Consider the following 19,161-nt stretch of genomic DNA (forward strand, 5'->3'; position numbering starts at 1 on the left):
TCCAAGACTGATTGGGAATCAATCCAGAACAGGGCTCACACAAAGAGCAAAGTCTCAAGGCCAAAATCAAACCTTCATCAGGTTGGGTTTGTTTTAACACTGAACTGGAGCAAATTTGCTTGTCCTGCAAGAGCACTGTTGCCATGAAACTTTACATGAGCTACTCAACAAGCACTGTCCTGTCCTGAACTGTGCTGCCCAAACACTTTTGAGAACTTGCTGTGCCTCTGCCCTGTGCGCCTGGGGCTGTTCCTGGCCAGGCAGCCTCAGTGAGAGCTTATGTCAAGAGAAAGGGCTCATGAGTGAGCTCTTGCCACATGGACACTGATTATTTTGTCAGGAAAGGCACAGAGGGAACTTGCCTCCACCATGCCCTAGAATCTTCATACTGTCATTCACCATCTTTTCCATATAAGCCATGTCATGATCCCAATCTAGAAGAGAGCAAAGACCAGACCCATTTCCATGGTGTGCTGGGATCCCCCTCTGCCTTTGGGAACTGGGCACTGCAAGGGGGTTGGGTAAGGCCATGGGAGCCAGATGTGAATGGACAAGGCCAAAGCTGCACAGGGGCCTGGGGAGCTCTGGGCTGGCTCCTGGCCACTCTCCACTTTCTTTGCAGGCCCTGTGCACCATCCCTGGAGAGGAAACAGGGGCTGCCCCGGGCCCATGCGGGCTCTCTCCCTCCCCCAGAGGAAACCCTCCCTAAAGGCCTGGGGAAAACCATCCCCAGTGCTTCCCGGGGAGCAGGGAGCGCTGTCCCGGCAAAGGGGAGCCAGGCTGCCGGCTCACCTGCTCCCCGCGCTTGCAGCGGAGCAGCCTGGGCAGCCCTGGCAGGCAGGGCCACGGCCAGGAGGAGCAGGAGGAAGAGGCGCAGAGCAAGGGCCATGGTGCCTTGCCCTCTGCCAGTCCCTCCAGTCTCACTGTGACAAGTGCCACATTCCCTCCTGTCAGCAGCCTCCCAGCTGGAATTTTGGCACCTTGGGGAGGCCATGGCTAACACAGCCCTTTGGTTTCATAGGAAAGGTGGAACCTTTACTTCACCATTTGCTCTTCTTGTGCAATTTAAGGCTCTGCTTCCTCTTGTGGTCCTCAAAGGACACAGTCAATAAAACAGGGGGGTAAAACCACCCAACCTCTTCAATGCTTGGATATGCCCAAGGAAACCTTGAGGAGCACAGGGTGGGTCTGTGCTGCCTGACCAAGCCAGAGGCCTTCCATGATGGAGAGGCTGCCTCAGTGCACAAGGTGAGAGCTGGAGATGCCACCACTCTGGACTTGTGTAATGCCCTGGACACATCAGCCCTGCCCAGCATCCTTGTCCCTCCTTTGGTGTGCTGTGGATCTGATGGAGGCACAGTTTGGAGAATGAGGAATTGCCTGGCTGGTCACATCCAGGGGGTTGTGGTCAATGGCTCAGAGGCCCCATGGACGTCAGTGACCAGTGGTGTCCCTCAGGGTGACAGCAAAACCTCCCTGGACACTGGCAACTCAGTGTCCTGATGGTGCTGCTGGACAAGAGAGCTGGAGGTGCCTCCAGAACAGAACTGTTCTGATTGCCCAAGTCTTTCAGACTTGCTCAGTGAATGAGCAGCTGACTGAAGCGCAAAGATACTGAGAAACCACACAATCCCTTCCCTGGGAAGAAACATCTCCCCATCCAAACCTCCCCTGTCTTTATCCAGCTCCAAGAGGAACAGACATATATATACATATAGCTATCTATCTATCTAATCAAATAACTTCAGCTTAAAATAAAATCTCTTTATTTATCCTTTTCCTATGAAGTAGTGGTTAGAAAGAAGTTTTATTTTATACAGTTACATTTAGTAAAGACATTAAATAACAGATGCTTTTAATGTGTCAAACACCGGAACTGCAGCAAATTCCTCCCTGACTGACGTTCATGAGTGCCTGCTGTCAGGGAGGGATCAGAAGGTCCTGTCCAGAGGGTGGGAGCAGATGTATGCCCTCTTCTCCAGGATCTGCTTTGCTGCTTTTTTAATAGAATCATCCAAGTTTTCATCGGCATCTAGGGAGAAACAGAGAAAAGTCAACGAAGGGACCATAAAGAGGTGTTGTAAATTTCTTTCAAGAAGTGTTTTTGAGTACAAATGCAAGAGTGAGTGCCAGGAAGAAACTGAACATTCTCTTCTGAAAAAGATTGATTATTATGGACTGAGCTTCGGAGAGCCAATGCGCAGCTGGTCAGTACTTCCCAAAGAGTCCAAATGCCTCATTTCTATCAGTGACTTGTCAGGAGTATATACATAAAATATAGATTTTATATTGTTCAATAAAGAACCCTGGCTGTTTGCTTTAGTTATGAAGTGAAGAGACTCTTCTCAACAGGTTCCAGCTCTGCTGCTTGTTTGAATTAAAAGCAGAGCAAAACTCTTCTGTTGGTCACATCAAACCCAACTTCTTTTGATCACAGTCTGAAAGACAGAAGAGTGTAAGAATTATTTTATAGTACTTACATTTTTCTAATTGAGCCATGGCATAATTATTCTTGAAATACGCTTCTGTGCAGAAGATATTTGTAAGAAGCACCTGGAAAAGGAGTAAAACTGAGTTAAAAAATAGTGAATTAATTTCAAAGAGAAAACCATGTAGAAAAAATTCAGTAAGTTAAGCTTCTTAAAGCCCTTTGATAATGGAGCTCTGAACCCCAGTCATGTGCAGTGCAGCCTCAGCTGTCCCTTTGAGGCCAGAACTGCCAAGGCTCAGGGCTGGGATGAGCCTTCACCCAAAACTGGCTCCAAGACTGAGTGGGAATCAATCCAGAACAGGGCTCACACAAAGAGCAAAGTCTCAAGGCCAAAGCCAAACCTTCATCAGGTTGGGTTTGTTTTAACACTGAACTGGAGCAAATTTGCTTGTCCTGCAAGAGCACTGTTGCCATGAAACTTTACATGAGCTACTCAAGAAGCACTGTCCTGTCCTGAACTGTGCTGCCCAAACACTGTTGTGCTTATGTGTTATTATTAATGATTATATGGAAAGAGCTTGGGAAGAACTGCATGGTGCTAAAAGATTTGAGAGAAAGTACAAAGTTGTGGTGAGGTTCTAAATGTCTGTGTATGTGTTAAAAAAGTATTTTAAACATGGTGAGAATGTGCAGCTCAACAGGCAGAGAGCCCCTGAGAGGCTCCTGCACTCTGACAGGTTTAGCCACATTCTGCTGCACTTTTATGGGAGTTTGCTGTAATTCCCCAGAGATGCAGCCTGCCTGCTCCCAGGAGCACAGCCTGAGTGGGAATGGCTGCTGCTGAGGGACACTCACCTCGTGGTCGTGGTTCCTGAGCCCGATGCTGATGGAGCGGCTGGCCCGGGAGATGGCTGCAGTCATTGCATACAAATTAATCACCACATCTGCCACTCTCTTCAGCACCAGCTGCTCCTCCACTATTGTCTGGGGGAGGGAAAATCATTATCAGCTTGTGGTTTGTCAGAACTTCAACCAAATTCAAAACTTCAACCAAGTATCACTGTCCATACTTTGTGTTTAGGTCCAGTTTATTTTGCATAAACCGGTTCTAGCCTAGGTCAGAAATTTTCATAGTTAGTTTTGGGCTTACTAAGCTTCCCCTTTTAACAGTCTGCTTGTAAAATTGCAATACTGATGTGTGCCTTAAACTACATTGCTAAATGCCTTCAGCAGCAGGATTTGTGCTTATATGAGAAGAAAAAAACCAATTCCCTGAGGGTGCTGGTGCTTTGGTTTTGGTTCTAACAATGTAACTTTTCCATTACACTGAGGTACAGAATGTCAGTGTGTTTTCTCACACCCAGTGAGAATGTGTCATGTGAAGGAAGTGCTGGTCCTGCCACACTCAGTCCTCTGCAGGCTCCAGTGGGGCCCCAAGGATAAACCATTCAGTAACAAAAACAACAGACAAAATAAATAGTTACCTTGCCAAACCTACTTAGCAGGCCCCTGACTGTAGTTCCAAAATAATAAACGTTTTCTTCAAGTTTCTTGGCATTCTCCTGTAAAACAGAACACAAAATAGAACAATTTGAGTAGTCTTATAACAGAAAAGCAACATACTCCCACCCTATTTAAAGAGGACACTGGATTTTCTCTTTTTTAACATTTATCCATGTTGCTGCTGAAAGCCAGACAGGCACTATTCTTTCTCTCAAACATCCATTAAAATTTTCTGGAATTTACTCTTGGTAACTTTCAATATAGGCTCATGCTGACAAAAGTAACTAACGGAACACCCCATGAAAAATATACCTTATCTTTTTGCTATTAGCAGAACATTCATTTTTGGTCATAAAAACCTTTTCCTAAGTGATTAAGCAAGTATGTGTATGTGTAATTCACAAAAATTCTTACCTGGAACTCTGTTTCAATTAAACAGGAAAAACTCCTCTTTTGTAACTAGCCTTACAACAAAGGGCAGCTATTACAGACATTTTAATAGGGTGAAGGCTCAATTTATACAAATTATCCAAATGGATCTAAACCTGGATTTGGTATAAACACAGGCTTAGAGCAGCCTTCATCTTCTCTTGATACCTGGACAATAACTGTAACATCCTACCCTGTCATGGTGCCAACACCTGCTTACCCTGGAAAATCTCACTGCCCCTAAGCACACATATTGGTTTGCAAAACAGGAGATGAAATTGTGGCAAGCAGCAAAGGGAACAAACACGAGAGCTCAGCAGAGAGGCCCTTACCTGGAGGCTGGGATGCACCACCCCATGGTCACCTACAAGCCCCAGATCCACCTTCCTGCCCAGGCTGTCCTGTAACCTGGTCAGGAACTCCCCCAGCGCCACTCCCACGTTTCCTTTCTTGATTGCTCTGAAATGTTGGGGAAAGAATGGCTGTTAAAAAAATTCCAGGAGGTTCAGACACAACCAGTTGGAATTCCAAATGCTTTAGCAAAATGCCTGCAGCTTGTCCATGAATTACCAAGTCCTGGTCCATTACTGCATTTCTGTGAAGTATGAAGAACAACTGTGGACCTTAAGAGTCATCAGCTGCTCTCAAAGACACCCACAAGGAATTCCAGAGACCAGTACTCAATATGCACAATGCAGCTGTTGTGCCAATACAACTTCATTCAGACACAAAATATTCATTCCTGTCTTGAAAGAAATAATTACAGCTTGTGTAAAAGTCCAAGATAAAATGCATTAAATGCTACAACTCCTAAATCTGTGAACCATCCCATTAAAAAGACAAAGAGCCCCTGTAACACTGAACTTTTACAGACAATGAATATAAAATCCTGCAGGTTTTTCCTGCAGTTTCTTCTCTCAGCTATAAAGTTACCTGATTCTGTTTAGTTTATTTAAAACTATTAACAATAAATAAGAACATACTTAATTTTGTCAGTTAAGATCTTCCCTGCATGCTGCATCCCTGTCAGTGCAATGTACATTCTCAGGATTTCATTGGTTCCCTGGAAAAAGCAGAAGAGAGACAGGTGGGTAACCAGAGTTTACAACAGTGAGTGTTTTCCAAGCAGGTCTGTTGTGCCCCTGTGCCCTTCCCACTGCTCCAGTATCACATGTTGACTCTCCCCACGCATTAACTGCTGCCTTTTGCTTCATCTCAGTTTTAATTCTGATTTCATGGGGCATTGCAGAAGTCGAGCCCCTCATCATTAAACACACAAATATACCCCAATGAAAAAGAAACCAGACTAAATGCATTTTGATTAAAAATGTTGTGCACTGTTCCAGTGAAGGAACATTTCAATAGCTGTAGAACTGCTCAAAATGAGCTGAGTTAAAATCAAGTCCGGCAATGACTCTGATGTGCTCACAATGGGTCACTGACAATCCAGCTTGGAAAGAGAACAAGCTTCAGAACCAACCCTTCTTTTAATGTAAACGCCCCTCAGTAAGATAATTAAATGTCTAAGTTGATCTTTTATGAGTTTCCCTGCTTCACCTGTGAGAAGCACACAAGAGGAAAGGTCACTGCTGTAACTCACACTGTGGTCAGTCTGTAAAAGCCATCACAGCTTATTTTACTATGGGAACTACTACTGATATTCCAAAGAAAACAAGGTTAGTCCTGCAGTCTTACTGTTCCAGACTTTGCAGCTGAAGGAACAAAGTCCTGATCAATCAAACCTTCAGGTTTCTGCTCACCTTCATAGGAGGTGTGAACTGCAGTTTGCAGTGAAAGGGGGATGCTGGTACTTGCCTCAAAGATGAGCAGGATCCTGGTGTCCCTGAGGTAGCGCTCGTAGGGATAATCCTTCATGTAGCCAAGGCCTCCAAGGATCTGCAGAGCCTCACTCACACAGGCCCAGGCACCTTCAGAGCTGAACACCTGCCATGGAACAGGGTTTGACCAGCAGTGAGCAGATAATAAATCAGCAATAAACACAGGATGCCCTGCTCTGGGGTTGTATCCACAGGACACTGCTGCAGTGTTTTCTGTGTATTCCCCAGTCCTGGAACTGTGTCCCTGCAGCTCAGGGGTTTGCCAAATTCAGTGATGCAACGCACAGGGCACTCTCCAAAAGGGCACATTCCAGGGACAGGGGCAGCCCCACACGGGCAGAGCAGCTGCAGCTGCTTGGCTGCAGCCCAGAGCAGGAGTTTTCTGCAGTGACCATGAGGGACACCCTGCCAGCCACAGCCTGGACATTCCAAAGGTTTGTTGTGCCACCAGCTCCCTGGGAAAGCTGGCACAGCAGCAGCTTGGCCGGGCTGGCAGCTGGAGTGTAACTGAGTGTCCCTGTGCTTGTGTGAGGTCTCCTCAGACCCCAGCTCAGGGGCTGTGACATTCCCAACCTGCTCCCTGCAGGTTTTGTTTTGCACAAGTGTGAGCTTGTGGGATACAGAACAGTATCTGTCATTTCACCTGGCTGCAGGGCTTCTCTCATCCATCTAAATGCAGCCCTGAGCTCTCAGCCCTCTGCAGCCTGAACACTGAGCCCCTGGCCAGCCCTGGGTACCTTGACCATGGCAGCCTCCACGGAGCAGTCAGGGAAGCCTGGCCTGTCCATCATCCCTGCGGTCAGGTAAGCCATGCTCTCCATCACGTAGGCTTTCACAGCCATCAAACAGAACTTCTCCTGCCACACAGCAACAGGAGCAATCATACAGAAATTCAGATGCAAAAGTCCACAATCAACCTTCAAACTTCAAAAAACCTGCAGTTTTTATATGTTTTACATCATCAAATTAATCAATCAATAAAAAGCACCACTTTAAAACAACAATAAATAAAAAATACTTTTATACATTTATCATTCTGGACATTTAAAAGATCAGCGTACAGAAGTCAGCACCAGGTTCAGACAAATTTCTAGCAAATCCTTTAAACCAGTACAGCCAAAATACCCCCAATGCAATCTATGTCCTGGCACTTAGCACAGAGATTTAGGTGTTTCATATTTTGTTACCTGAATTAATCCAAACTGGCTGAGTTTCTTATTGAATTGTTTCCTGGTGCAAGCATACTCTGATGTCAGCTCTTTAAAGAAAGAAGAACAAATCAATCTCAGAGGGGCTGTGACAGACCATTCCAGCTGCTGGTGTCCTTCCCTGGATGGTGACACTCCAGTCTATGCCCAGGAGCCCCCTGGCTGTTCCAGAAGCAGCACTTTGTGAAAATCACCCTCACACTGATGGTGTTGATCAAGTCTGGGACCAGCCTGTCAAAGGCTTTTGAACCAGAAGTGTGAACTTGTATTCTTAGGGAAGCCATCAGTTTTGGTGCTAATTGATTAGAGAGACTTCTGTTACTGTTTTGGCTAATTATTGGCAGAAAGCAGTTTTACTGTGTGCAGCTTTGAGCCAGTTATTCAGGTGGGAGGTTCCAGGGGAGATTACACCTTCTAAAAGCAAATAGTACAGAGGTTTTTTTCTTGGGAAGAACATTTTACCTCAGGGAAGTCCAACAGAGGCAATAACCTCCCACTCTGTGAACTGAACCTACACTGTACAAAAAGGAAAAAGACCTTTATTGCAAAACCTCTACAAGCAGCCTTTTAACAACTAATTTTCAAAACCATATTTGAGTGTTTTAAAGATTTCAAAGCGTGTTCTGACAAGGTCAAGACTCCTGTTCCCACTCTGAATGTCCTGCATGATCTGCCTCAAGCAGAGCAGTTTCTGCTGGCATCCAGCCATGCAGAGCACCCAATTCACCCACCTATCAACTTCTTAATCATTCCAGCAGATGCACTGCCCATGCTAAATCTTCCACTGTTGAGGATATTCATGGCAACCTGGGAAGAAACAGATGGGGTTCAGGCCACATTCTCCTAAGGCCATGCTGGTCACTGCTTCCTGCTTCAGTGTTCCCTGGATTTCACTCCTCACTGGGACACACTGCCAGTCCTGGAAGTGCCCTCACATCAGCCACCACAGCTCTCAGCATCCCAAGGAAAATGCTTCAAAACTGGGCTTTTCCTGCCACCCATTATATCCAATTTTATATCTGAAGTAGATGATCCAGTGACTTGGAAATAATCTCTATTCTAATTACATGAAGGCAAAATGTAGATAAAAATGCATTTATCTGCAGCTGGTAAACAACATTCCAGCTGGACAGCACTGTTCCAGTTTATCAGATGAAGAAGAAAACCACAATATTTCTCCCTGCAGCTGACCTGTCATGGCTGCTCTCTGCCTCAGATGCCTTTCAGCAACACATCACAGAAGGGACAAGAATGGAGGTGTAGAAATGAAATACAGACCAGTAATGTACAAAAATAGATTTTGGAGTCTGGTGTCTGTAGTGTTGTTTCTCAACATGGGTGACTCAGGTCAAAGCCTGTTAGGAAAGAAGTCACTGTCCTACATTTTAACCTGTCAGGAAGACACCATAACAATCTTCTTTTAATCTTTCCTACATTAAGGGAAATTATTTCATTTAGCATTTAGGCCTGGACTTGCCTGCTACAGCAGGAGCAGGAAATGGAGAAGGAGTAAGAGCAGTTTTGCAAATCCCCAGGTCACACTCTCAGAGAAAGGTTACACAGCAAGGCCACCTGTGGTTTTCTCTCCTGGGGTCCTGCCAGCATTTCCTTGTGCCACAGTGCAGCCCTGGAGAAGCAGCTGCCAGCCAGGGCACCTTGGAGCTGGGCATGCCTCCAGCACTCCCTGTGGCACTCACTGCTCTGCTGCTGTGGAACCAGCAGAGGACGTGCCCCCCACTCAGGGCAGAAGGGCAGCTGAAGTCACTCCCTTTTCTGAGGGGACACCACCAAAAACAACCAAAAGCCCAATAAGAAGAGAAAAACCACAGAAATCTGAGGTGATGGCACACTGTGCACTGTCCAGTGACACCAATTCACAGATCAGTGGGGGAATCTGTCCTCCTGTACCCTGCAGTGTGGCAGTGCTCACACCACCCACGAGGAAACTTCAGCACAGGGGCAAACAGCCTCCTTCAGGCTTCTACAAATCACCAGTAGCTATTCACTGCTTACCTTAAATCCCCCTCCAACTTCTCCAATTACATTCTCTATAGGCACTTTGGTGTTTTCAAAATGTACTTCACAGGCTGAAACACAGAATCAAATGACAAATATGACACGGAAATATTTAAAAGATATTCAGGAACTTAAGTCACTATTTGTAGCAAGAAATGAAGTCTTCCTAATGGATTGTTTATGACAGAATTATACATGCTTTGCCAAAGAAGTGAGAATGTGGGAAAAGGCTGTAGTTGAGATCAATTACTGAATATTAAAAATGTTATGAATATACACTGTGTAAACAGAGAACTACAGTTTGGTCTTTATTTTTAGTTCTAAGGAACTGACTGAACAGTCACCAAGATGGTGAAAAGATGCAATCATTACAAAGCTTAGAAGAGCTGAAGAAAGTGGACTTCTAGATAAAATCTATTGTCACTGAATCTCCTGAGTGATTTCTTTCACTGCACAGTGAATGAACTCCACAAAATGAATTTCTTATTTCAGATGCTGTGTCAGGAAGGACTCCTAGGAAAAGCCAGCTAAAGAAACATGAACTTAACTGTAACATGGAATAGGTATTGATCTGCCTCTGAATTCAGATGATCCAACCAAAATAAAACCTTAAACTATTAAAACAATTTCTGCTAAAAATTGTAGGTGGTTCTTACTGTTGGAGCCTCGAATGCCCAGTTTATCCTCGGGCTTGCCGTGGGTGACGCCGCCGAAGTCCCGCTCCACGATGAAAGCAGTGATTTTATCCTTCACCTGCCCGTCCTTGTCCACAACCTCTGTCCTAGCAAACACTGTGAAAATACTGGCCAGGCCACCATTGGAGATCCAGACCTGTTTTCAGAGAGGGAAGATGTGTAAGAAATGTAACTGTGCTGATTTTGTGAGCACAGCTCTCCAGGGTTTTGTAACAGGCTGAGCAAAGAACAGAGTGCTGAAAAAATTGCTGCTCCTTCCCTTCAGTTCTAATGAGGGTGAGCACATTTCTGAGGAGAGCTGACCACACATGCTAAGTTTAGAGCAACTTTAAAACCAGAATGTAGTATCAATATGCATTAAATTAAAATCCACTGTGCATTTCTGCGGAAGCCGGTACCTCCTGCTGCTGATGGCACGTCAGAGATACAGGGGCAATGCAGACTGCACAAACCCTGTGCCCAAAAATCAACTCTGATGAGAAATTCTCTGATCAGCCTCTCCCACAGGGTGGGTTCTCTTCACACCACAAATGGATCAACAGCTACAGATCAAGTCTGCAATGCATCCGATACTGCTGAACCCAGGACATCTCTGATTTCTTCAAAACTGGCTTTTGTCACTGTTTCTTTTAACAGAAAGTTCCAAGCAGCCCTATTTCTAATTAAATATCAAGTTTTCTTTTAAAATCTAGCCTGAAGAATGAAGAGATGCCAAATATAGGTTTGGTTTCCTTTTACCTAAGCTGTCATGGAGGGGGCTGATTTACCAACTAACCAAGCCTCCCTGAAGCTGAGCACACAAGTGGGCAATAGAGAAGGAACCTGGGGTAGTTTTCTATTTTTCTTACCAGGAGTTTAATGCAGGAGTTTAATTCTCTAACAATAATTTTCTGTTCCTTTTGTGCCTAAACCAACAAGGGTTATCTTTTTGACAGGGTCATTCTCCTCTAGCTTGGAAACCTCCCAATTCCATACTGATGCAAAAGACAAGGACACTTCCTCCACTTGGAACAATCCCCTTTCCTGTTCCCAGTCTGTGAGTGGGTACCTTGGAGCCATTTAACAGGAAGTGTTTCCCATCTTCACTCAGGGTTGCTCTTGTCTGGATGGATGCAGCATCACTCCCACTAGGAAACAAACAAGTTATTAATGTTCAAAGAAGTAAACATGCTTTAAAAAACCAAAACTGCATATTCCCCCTCTTCCCATTCTGTGAAAAGGAGGTGGTCTTAAATAGCAGTATATCAATTTTAGCTTTTAACTAACACAGAAGCTCACTAGATTGAACAGCTCTAAAAGTTACCTGAGGGGACCTTTCTTCTCATTACCATGTTATCAGGGTTATGACCTGACCAGAATGTGCAGAATGCCACAACAGCAACATTTTGAGCTATGTGAACACACAATGAGCCTCTCATTTAAGTGACACCAAAAATTCTTCCTTTTGGTTTTGGTAGCTCCTTCAAAACAGGTTTTATATTTTGAATAAGAACTGAGAGCATCCTAGAACAGTCACAGCACATTATTTCTGACATAGCATAAAGCATCCTTTCAATTCATGGAAGAAATTAAGTACATGAATTCCTGGGATGGGAACAAAAAGAGTCAGGGATTTCATGGACACTGCCAAAAACAGCACACTAGGGAAAGAGTAATTGGAATGTTTCTCTAAAAACTAAAACTAAACCCCAGATGTATACACTGAAGCCATGGGTCCCAAATAATGAAGATTCAAGGTCAGCAGCAATGCAGCTAAGGCAGGGAGGCACTGTGGGCAGCAGCACCTGCCAGGCTCGGTGAGGCAGAAGGCAGCAATGTGCTCCCCCGAGGCCAGGCGGGGCAGGTACTTGGCCTTCTGCTCCTCGGTGCCAGCTATGAGGATCCCCTGCAGAAACAAGCACAGGAAACTTTGCAGCACCAGCCTGTGGGAAAAGAGAGGGAGCTGAGAAGCTCCAGCATGTTCAGAAAGCTTCACCTACAAGTATTATGGCACAGCAAGAGACAGTTTAATAAACATCAGACTGTATTATTTATCAGTCAATAAAATATTTTTTCATTAGCATTCTGTGCTCAATTCCACAAGGAATTTTCTCTTGCTATAACACACTGAGTGTGGTTTCAAGCTTCTTTCTGCCATCCATCCACCACTAAAAGGTAAAAACCTATGGCTGTATTCAAGTTCAAAATTGACACACTTGCTCTCAGATGAATTATCTCCTCTAAGCCCCTCAACACATAGCCCCAGCCAACCAAAGTTGCTCTCTTCTGAATTCTTTCCTTCCTCATCACCTGAGCCTCCCTGATACTCTTAACTCAATTCTATTTATTCTAGCTACTTTAAACAAGTTTGGTCAATAGAAAAAAAACCCAACAACTTGGACTCATATAAAGTAGTTTTCCTAAGAATAATTATCCTAATAGTAACTTTCTTATCTGCTTCCTATCCAGCCTTTCTGTCTCACACTGAACCAGTGGCAGAGGCTGCTGGGGACACCAACAACCTGATTTATGCTTCCTCAGTAATTCTGATTTGCTCCCTCCAAGCCCCACATTTTTCATTTCACCTTTTCCATGCAATCTGTGCAGAATCCTGGCCCCAGAGCAGCAGCATTACCTTCAGCCCAATGGCCTGATGAGCTGCCAGGGTCACTGCAATGGAGCCATCCAGGGAGGTGATTTCTCCCAGACGTGCATACATGGTGTTTGAGAGGCCCAGACCACCTGGAACAGGCACCAGGTATTATTTTAGTACATTTTTTTGTGCCACTCTCCCCCCCAAAAAATCCATTTCAAATACAGCAATACAGGAATGCAGCAGCTTTAACTGGAGAGCTACAAAAGCGGCACAAAATGCACTCCTAAAGGCTCTGGGTGTTCTTCTGTGGCATTTACTCACCATATTCCTCTGGAATCTGCATGCCAAAGAGACCCAGGTCCTTCAGTCCTTGTAAGGTTTCAGGTGGGATTTTTGCATCTTGATCGATTTTCTTCGAGTCCACTAAAATACAGAATTTTTCTCATGTAACACTGTGTTTCTCAGTGTGGGAGGCTGCAGGATTCCCCCAGCAGGGCCAAGGTCACTCATGAGACTTCTCATCCCCAGCTTCCCAAGAATTTCTTCTTTCTAGCTTCAGCCTGACTCTCCTGTTTGTCCTCAGAACATTCAGGAAAAAGACTTGGAAGTGGGAAAAATCCAGCATTTATTTCATTTTCTCAAACATTTCTACTGGTTCTGCATGCCAGCAGATTCCAAGACTGTAATAAGCAAAGCATTTCCAGGATTTTCTATCTGAACCAAGTCTAGGTAGTGAATACAAGAAAAAAAAAAAACAACATAAATGAGGTAATTAGAAAACCTTGCTCTTAGGAGATTTTAGATTCTTGGGGGATTAAGAGAGCTGTTCTGTACCAGGGCAGTGAAAACAAACAGGAATCCTATTTTCTCCAGACTCTATAATTTGACCCTTTTATTCCTCCCCTAAACATCAGGCTGTTTACTCCATAAATCATGTTCCCCCACAGAGGCAAAGAATTAAAAAATGTAATTTGAATAAATTCTTTATTTACTGTCAGTGAGCAACACTACAATTTTACACTTAAAATCACCTGGATCTCACAAATTGTGACATGTGACAATCACTGGCTTCTCCAAACTCCTGCAGTGTTTGGAAAACCTCTGTCAATGGGAAGTCTGAGACAATGCTGTTTAACTGCCCCAGAAATTGCTGTCTGTGCAAACCAATATTTTGTAATTGCTCTGGAATTGGCTTATCCATGGCAGCACTAATGGAAGGAACACCCTGCAATGCTCTCTGGAATGCAGATGGGTAATAAGGCCTTTCCCAAACAGAATTATTACTCTAATGCTGAAAAAACCAGAACTGCTTTTGATTTTTCATAACTCCTCAATGAGCCAGCATTCTTGAGTATCTCTGCTGCATCCTGCCACAGTCAGCTTTAGCAGAGTAGGACAGTTAAAAAGTACTAGGAACCAGAACTAGGGAAAAAAATCACAATATATGAAGTGGTTAGAAGCACAATTCAGCTGAGCTAAAAACAATTTCAAATCCTATCTTTATCCCAGAATTATTTTACATCCTTGGTTTTTTTCCTGTTTTGGAGACTTAATTCTTCTGATCAGCACCCAAATACTCCCCAAAAAAGCCATAAATGGGCATGCTACAGAATCAGCCTCACCATGGGAGCAGCAATTAATGCATAAACTAAATTAAATGCTTTAAGTATAATAATCTTCTTTAACTGCTATAGCTAAATCATTTTGTAATCACTAAATCACTTGCATGGATAAAAACACAATAATATACCTTCCTCATTGAAGAACTTTTCAACAGGTCCCACAAACTGGTTGATTTCTGCCAGTTCTTCATTGCTAATTTCTGGGTAAGGAAAAACTTCTTCCTAAAATGGGAGAATTATTTAATAACTCTTAATACAAGAACCATGTAGTTGAAATAAAAATCATGGGAGATATGCCTTGCGAAGACTGTAAAACACTGTGCAAATTAAGAATTGTGGAAAATGCTCTGAAACAGAAACAGAGCTCCCCAGGACCCAACTTAATGACACACCAAAACCAGACCAGAGGGTGTTACCTGAACAACAGAAACATGAGGGAGAAATTGAGAGATCTTTTAAGAACTACAAAGACCCAAAAATCCTTCATCGCCCACAAGCTTTAACGCTATTTAGGGATTGATAAAAAATGAGTTGGGATTGATAAAAAATGAGTTTAATGTTTACAAAGCTCAGCCTGTGAACACTGTCCCTTGCAAACACCCGGCACTTTTCACCTGTAATGCCTCAAGGACAAAGGTGAGTGAGTCCCACCACTCCTTATCATCCCAGGGTGTTCTGGCCATGAACTGGGAGCAGCATGGCCTGACACGTTTGAATTGGTAAAAAATTCCAGGCAAGGAGTGGGAGGCTATGTGAGAAGCACACTTCTGATTTTTACTGCCTTTCCCCTTTCAAACAAAAGAATTTATCTCTGTCCACAGAAATCTGTTCATGGTACACTGAGCAATATCAGCGTCAAAAATTCAGGACCTGGGGCTAGAGGTTTTCAGAAAGCTGTTGTATTGAAATTTGAGAGAAAAAACACCCCAGACATATCTGAAGAGGGGTTTAGCACAGTGGAGCCTGAGTGCTGCCTGCTGTAACACCTTATCTGACAAGCTCTGTTGCAGGAGACTTTACTGCCCAACTCATTTCAGTGTATTTGAATTATTCCTTCTTTTCATTTACTTCACCCTTCAATCTCTGATAAATGCACACTCTAAGCCTTGCAGTAACAAACTCTGCTTAATACAGCGCTCTGTCCCAGACTTAAACTTTGTCCAGTTAAAGGCACCACAAGAACTTCAATCTTTCCTATCAAACCTGTAGGCAGAGATTTATGTGATGCCTCGATCCTTCAAGTACAACCAGAGGATGAAGCGATCCAGCTTTAGCAGTGTGCCCAGAGAGGGTGCACCGTGCCACGCGTGTATGCAGGGCCTGCGGGGCTGGCAGGCACAGGGGGCTGCGGCTGAGCCCCGCTCTTGGCGTCATGGTTGTTTGGATCACTCTGAGCTCCATCGCGGGTTTTGTGGGCAAAGGTCCCTTCAGTTAACCCGGCTCCAGCTGAGGGGCACCGGCACACACGGAGACGCCTCCCGTCCCTCCGTGCCAGGGCAGGGAGCTCTGCAGGGACCCACGGGCTGCGGGACAGCCAGGCCGGGGCCGGGCCCTGCCGTGGGCGCACACCAAGGCCCGCAGCCCCAGGCTGGGATGAGCAGCTGGAAAAGGCCCTGGCGGTGCTGCGGACGAGCCCAGGCAGGCGATGCCCCCGGTCTGTGCCAGCCCCGCCGCCCGCCGGTGAAAGGGCAGCGACCCCCGGGCACGGCCGGCCCCGGCCCGCCCCCATCGCCACCCGCACGCCCGCGGACCCACCTTGCGCAGGGTGCCGAGGAACAGCTCCTTGGCGAAGGCGCGGCGGGGCGCGGCCGTGCGCAGGCCGCGGGCTGAGGGGCCGGCCCGGGGCCGGGGCTGGGGCCGGGCGGCGCGCAGGGCCCGCAGCAGCAGCAGCACCGCGCTCATGGCCGCGCTCGGCGCTCCGTGCTCCGTGACGGCACCGCCGAGCGCCCGGCCCGCCCCGGGGCGGGACACGGCCCCAGCGCCCCACCGGGCGGCGCTTCGCTCGCAGCGACCGCGGGGACGGGACACACCCAATGAGGGCTCGTCTGACCCGGCCCCGCAGCCCCAGGGCCCCACGCGGCGGCGCCTCGCTCGCAGCGCCCGCGGGCTCGGCAGCAACGCCGCTCACGGCTTCTCCCGCCCGGCCCCGGGCCCGGGTCGGGCCCCGGTGCCCTCCCCTCCCCTCCCCTGTCCGGCAGCTCCTGCCTGAGCCGCACGATGCCACCGGGAAACAGCTCTTGGTGCACCCAGGGACCTTTTAGTCGCCTTCCTGAGGCGAAAGCAGCGGCGCAGGCCAGGCGGGGAGCAGCACCACAGGCAGGGATCGCTGCATGCCCGCCTGGAGCTGCGGGACACGCTGCGCTGCAAACCGAGCGCGTGGAAATCGCCCCAAAAATCTCCTAAATGCGAGCATAACTCCCCCTGCTGTGTGTGTCAGGAGCCGGAGCAGGATGGTGCGGGCAGCTCCAGCCCTCCCCTGAGCGGCCCCGCACTCCTGCAGCCCTTTCCACACATAAATAAGCGTCAAAGTCCTATCTGCTCGCTGTGCCCTGCGGTGAGCGCTGCCCTGCGCCGAGCGTCCCCTCTCCTCCTTCGCTTTTCTCTGGCAACAGGTTTTGTGTTTTTTAAAAACCTAGGTGCCAAAGCCGTGTGAATTTACTGATATTCAGTGAAATAAGCTGCTCCCCTTCTGTACGAGAGGTCACGGTCAGGTCTGTGGCACCGCCACCCCACAGCCGCTGCCTCACCTGCAGGTGCCTGGGACTCCTCACCGACACAAGGGCTTTCTGCGTGCTAAGCTTCGTTTACTCAAGGGTAGAATTAATTTATTTGTACTATTTCTTTCAGGTAAAATAAGCCCTTTAAAAGCTGCTGCTCCTCTCTCATTTTAGGCATCTCCATGTCCACCTGCCTTTGCTTTGGTCTGTGTGGAACTGCAGAATGTGACAAAATGGCATTTGCAAAAAGAACAAGTAAACACGGGCTTAATGAACTCACTTATTTTGCTTGCTTTACTTATGACTCATAAAATGAAAAGCCTTTGATCTTGTGACCCAAATAAATTGCCATGTTTATTGCCTCTCAACTGTACTGCAAGTAGGGAACAAGAAGGGCTGAGAGTGAGGAAAAGGTAAGGATGTGCTCAGCTCTGGTTAAGTCACATTTTCCTGCTTCTTTTCGTTTTGAAGGGTGGAAAAGCAAGAGGTGATGTCTAATCCTAGCAGGCAGGGAACAATGGGTGGGGAACGCTGAGCTGGGTGCAGCATTTGGCAATCTTTGGGGTGCAGTGATGAGGTGCCAGTGCCTCCAGAAGGTATCCACAGGTGGTTGATGGTGTGGATAGAAGGGGAAAAGCCTCAGCCTTGTGACGCGTGGGGTTAATGGGGCAGAGCCACACCATGTCCCTCTGAGGGTGGCACTGCCACACCAGTGCTACATCCCAGCTCTGGGCAGGAAAGGTAAAAAATGATTTAAAAAGGAGGTTTTTTATCTTCCTGGGGTCAGGAGAGGTGTAGGTCCCACAACACCTCCCAAACTGAATATCAGGGATGAAAGGGCTGAACTGAGGCCACCCTCTCCTGAGACAAGTCGGGCAGGTTCTGGTGATGTAGGGGTGATGTGGCAGCTTGAAAGAAAGGATAAACAGAGCATGGTAAAAACTGCTTGAAGAAAATGATCCAAAGAATGAAAACAAGGCTGGGCAGTTGGGAAGCACAGGGAAAAGATGCCTCATCAGGAAGTTCACAAGAACTGAGGCAGCAGCCAGCACACCCCACCCTGTGTGCTCACTCAGCAAGCATGAGGATGGCATTGGGAGTGTATCCTAAATAAATAAACACCTGGGGTTTTCCAGTCACAGGGGGTGATATCACACCCACAGCACGAAACTGCAGGTGGACCATCACTGGCACAGAGAATCCTCTGTCCCTGCGCTGGCACCAGTGGTGCCACACCACAGATTTTGTCCCATCCAGTGCTGTGTGTAACCACAGCTGAAATCACACTCTTGGCAGCTGCAGTTCTCTGCAGAATCCCTCCACCCTGACCTGACACATCTTCAAATTGCCTTGCACAGAACTGCACCATCTACTGAAAAAAAGAAAAATAAAAATCCGTATTTTTGTCTTTTGGTTCGCCAACATACCCAACCTTTTCTTTTCCCTACTTTTATTTATGACTCCTCTCTGCTGTCTCTGCCACTGAGGTATTCATCCACATGTTCCCATCATTTCCATTCCCTTCCTGGGCCAGCTAATCCCTCAGCTGTTACAGCTCCTCATAACTCTCATTTTGTGAACCACCACAACTCCCACAGCGCTGTCCATTTCAGACCATTCCACACAGAAGTGGAAGAATTCCTTCTGGAGAAGGAGTGAATTAATGCAAGAGAAGTAGAGATCAGTAAATGACTACAATAAAATTACCCTTCAGTTTTCCTTTTTATTCTTCCATCTTTTTCCAACGGTAAAAAAAAAAAAATCAATAATAAAATGACCTGATAACATTTACCTCTTTGAGACATAGATATTTTATTTACTGAAAAAGTGTCACTAAATTACTTCACAAAAACATTCACCAGGCTTTGCAGCACTTCCAGGAAAATATATAAAGTACCTTCTCTCTTTATGCAATCATTGTTTGCTCCTGACAGATGGTATGAAAGTTTTGCTCTTGACATCCATAATTGTCTTTCCCACAGGCGTGTGCTCATTGATGATGTGCTCCTTGCATCACTTTCTGGCTTGGAATATTTTTTTAAAAAGCTGGTTCACAAATGAAGTCCTGGGAGAGGTGAGGGCAGGAACTGGTATTTCCACTTTTGCTCCTGGTTACGTGCTGTGCAA

At 46.2% G+C, this 19,161-nt stretch overlaps 1 protein-coding gene across 1 annotated transcript; it reads right to left on the reverse strand.

Annotated features, from left to right (window-relative positions):
* Nucleotides 1-1,788: 1,788 nt before the first annotated feature.
* ACAD9 (acyl-CoA dehydrogenase family member 9) lies at nucleotides 1,789-16,193 on the reverse strand. Its single transcript, XM_066558183.1, has 18 exons — nucleotides 16,073-16,193; nucleotides 14,446-14,539; nucleotides 13,017-13,118; nucleotides 12,735-12,841; nucleotides 11,905-12,005; nucleotides 11,169-11,247; nucleotides 10,082-10,256; nucleotides 9,423-9,496; nucleotides 8,141-8,216; nucleotides 7,389-7,459; nucleotides 6,939-7,058; nucleotides 6,179-6,307; nucleotides 5,347-5,426; nucleotides 4,696-4,822; nucleotides 3,916-3,993; nucleotides 3,287-3,415; nucleotides 2,481-2,553; nucleotides 1,789-2,032 (listed from the first exon to the last, which is right to left on the reverse strand). The coding sequence occupies exons 3-18, from the start codon at nucleotides 13,036-13,038 to the stop codon at nucleotides 1,932-1,934; spliced, it is 1,542 nt and encodes a 513-aa protein (XP_066414280.1). The 5' UTR covers nucleotides 13,039-13,118; nucleotides 14,446-14,539; nucleotides 16,073-16,193; the 3' UTR covers nucleotides 1,789-1,931.
* Nucleotides 16,194-19,161: the final 2,968 nt, after the last annotated feature.

Source organism: Molothrus aeneus, chromosome 12 (genome assembly GCF_037042795.1).
Source record: "Molothrus aeneus isolate 106 chromosome 12, BPBGC_Maene_1.0, whole genome shotgun sequence".
Classification (NCBI taxonomy): domain Eukaryota; kingdom Metazoa; phylum Chordata; class Aves; order Passeriformes; family Icteridae; genus Molothrus; species Molothrus aeneus.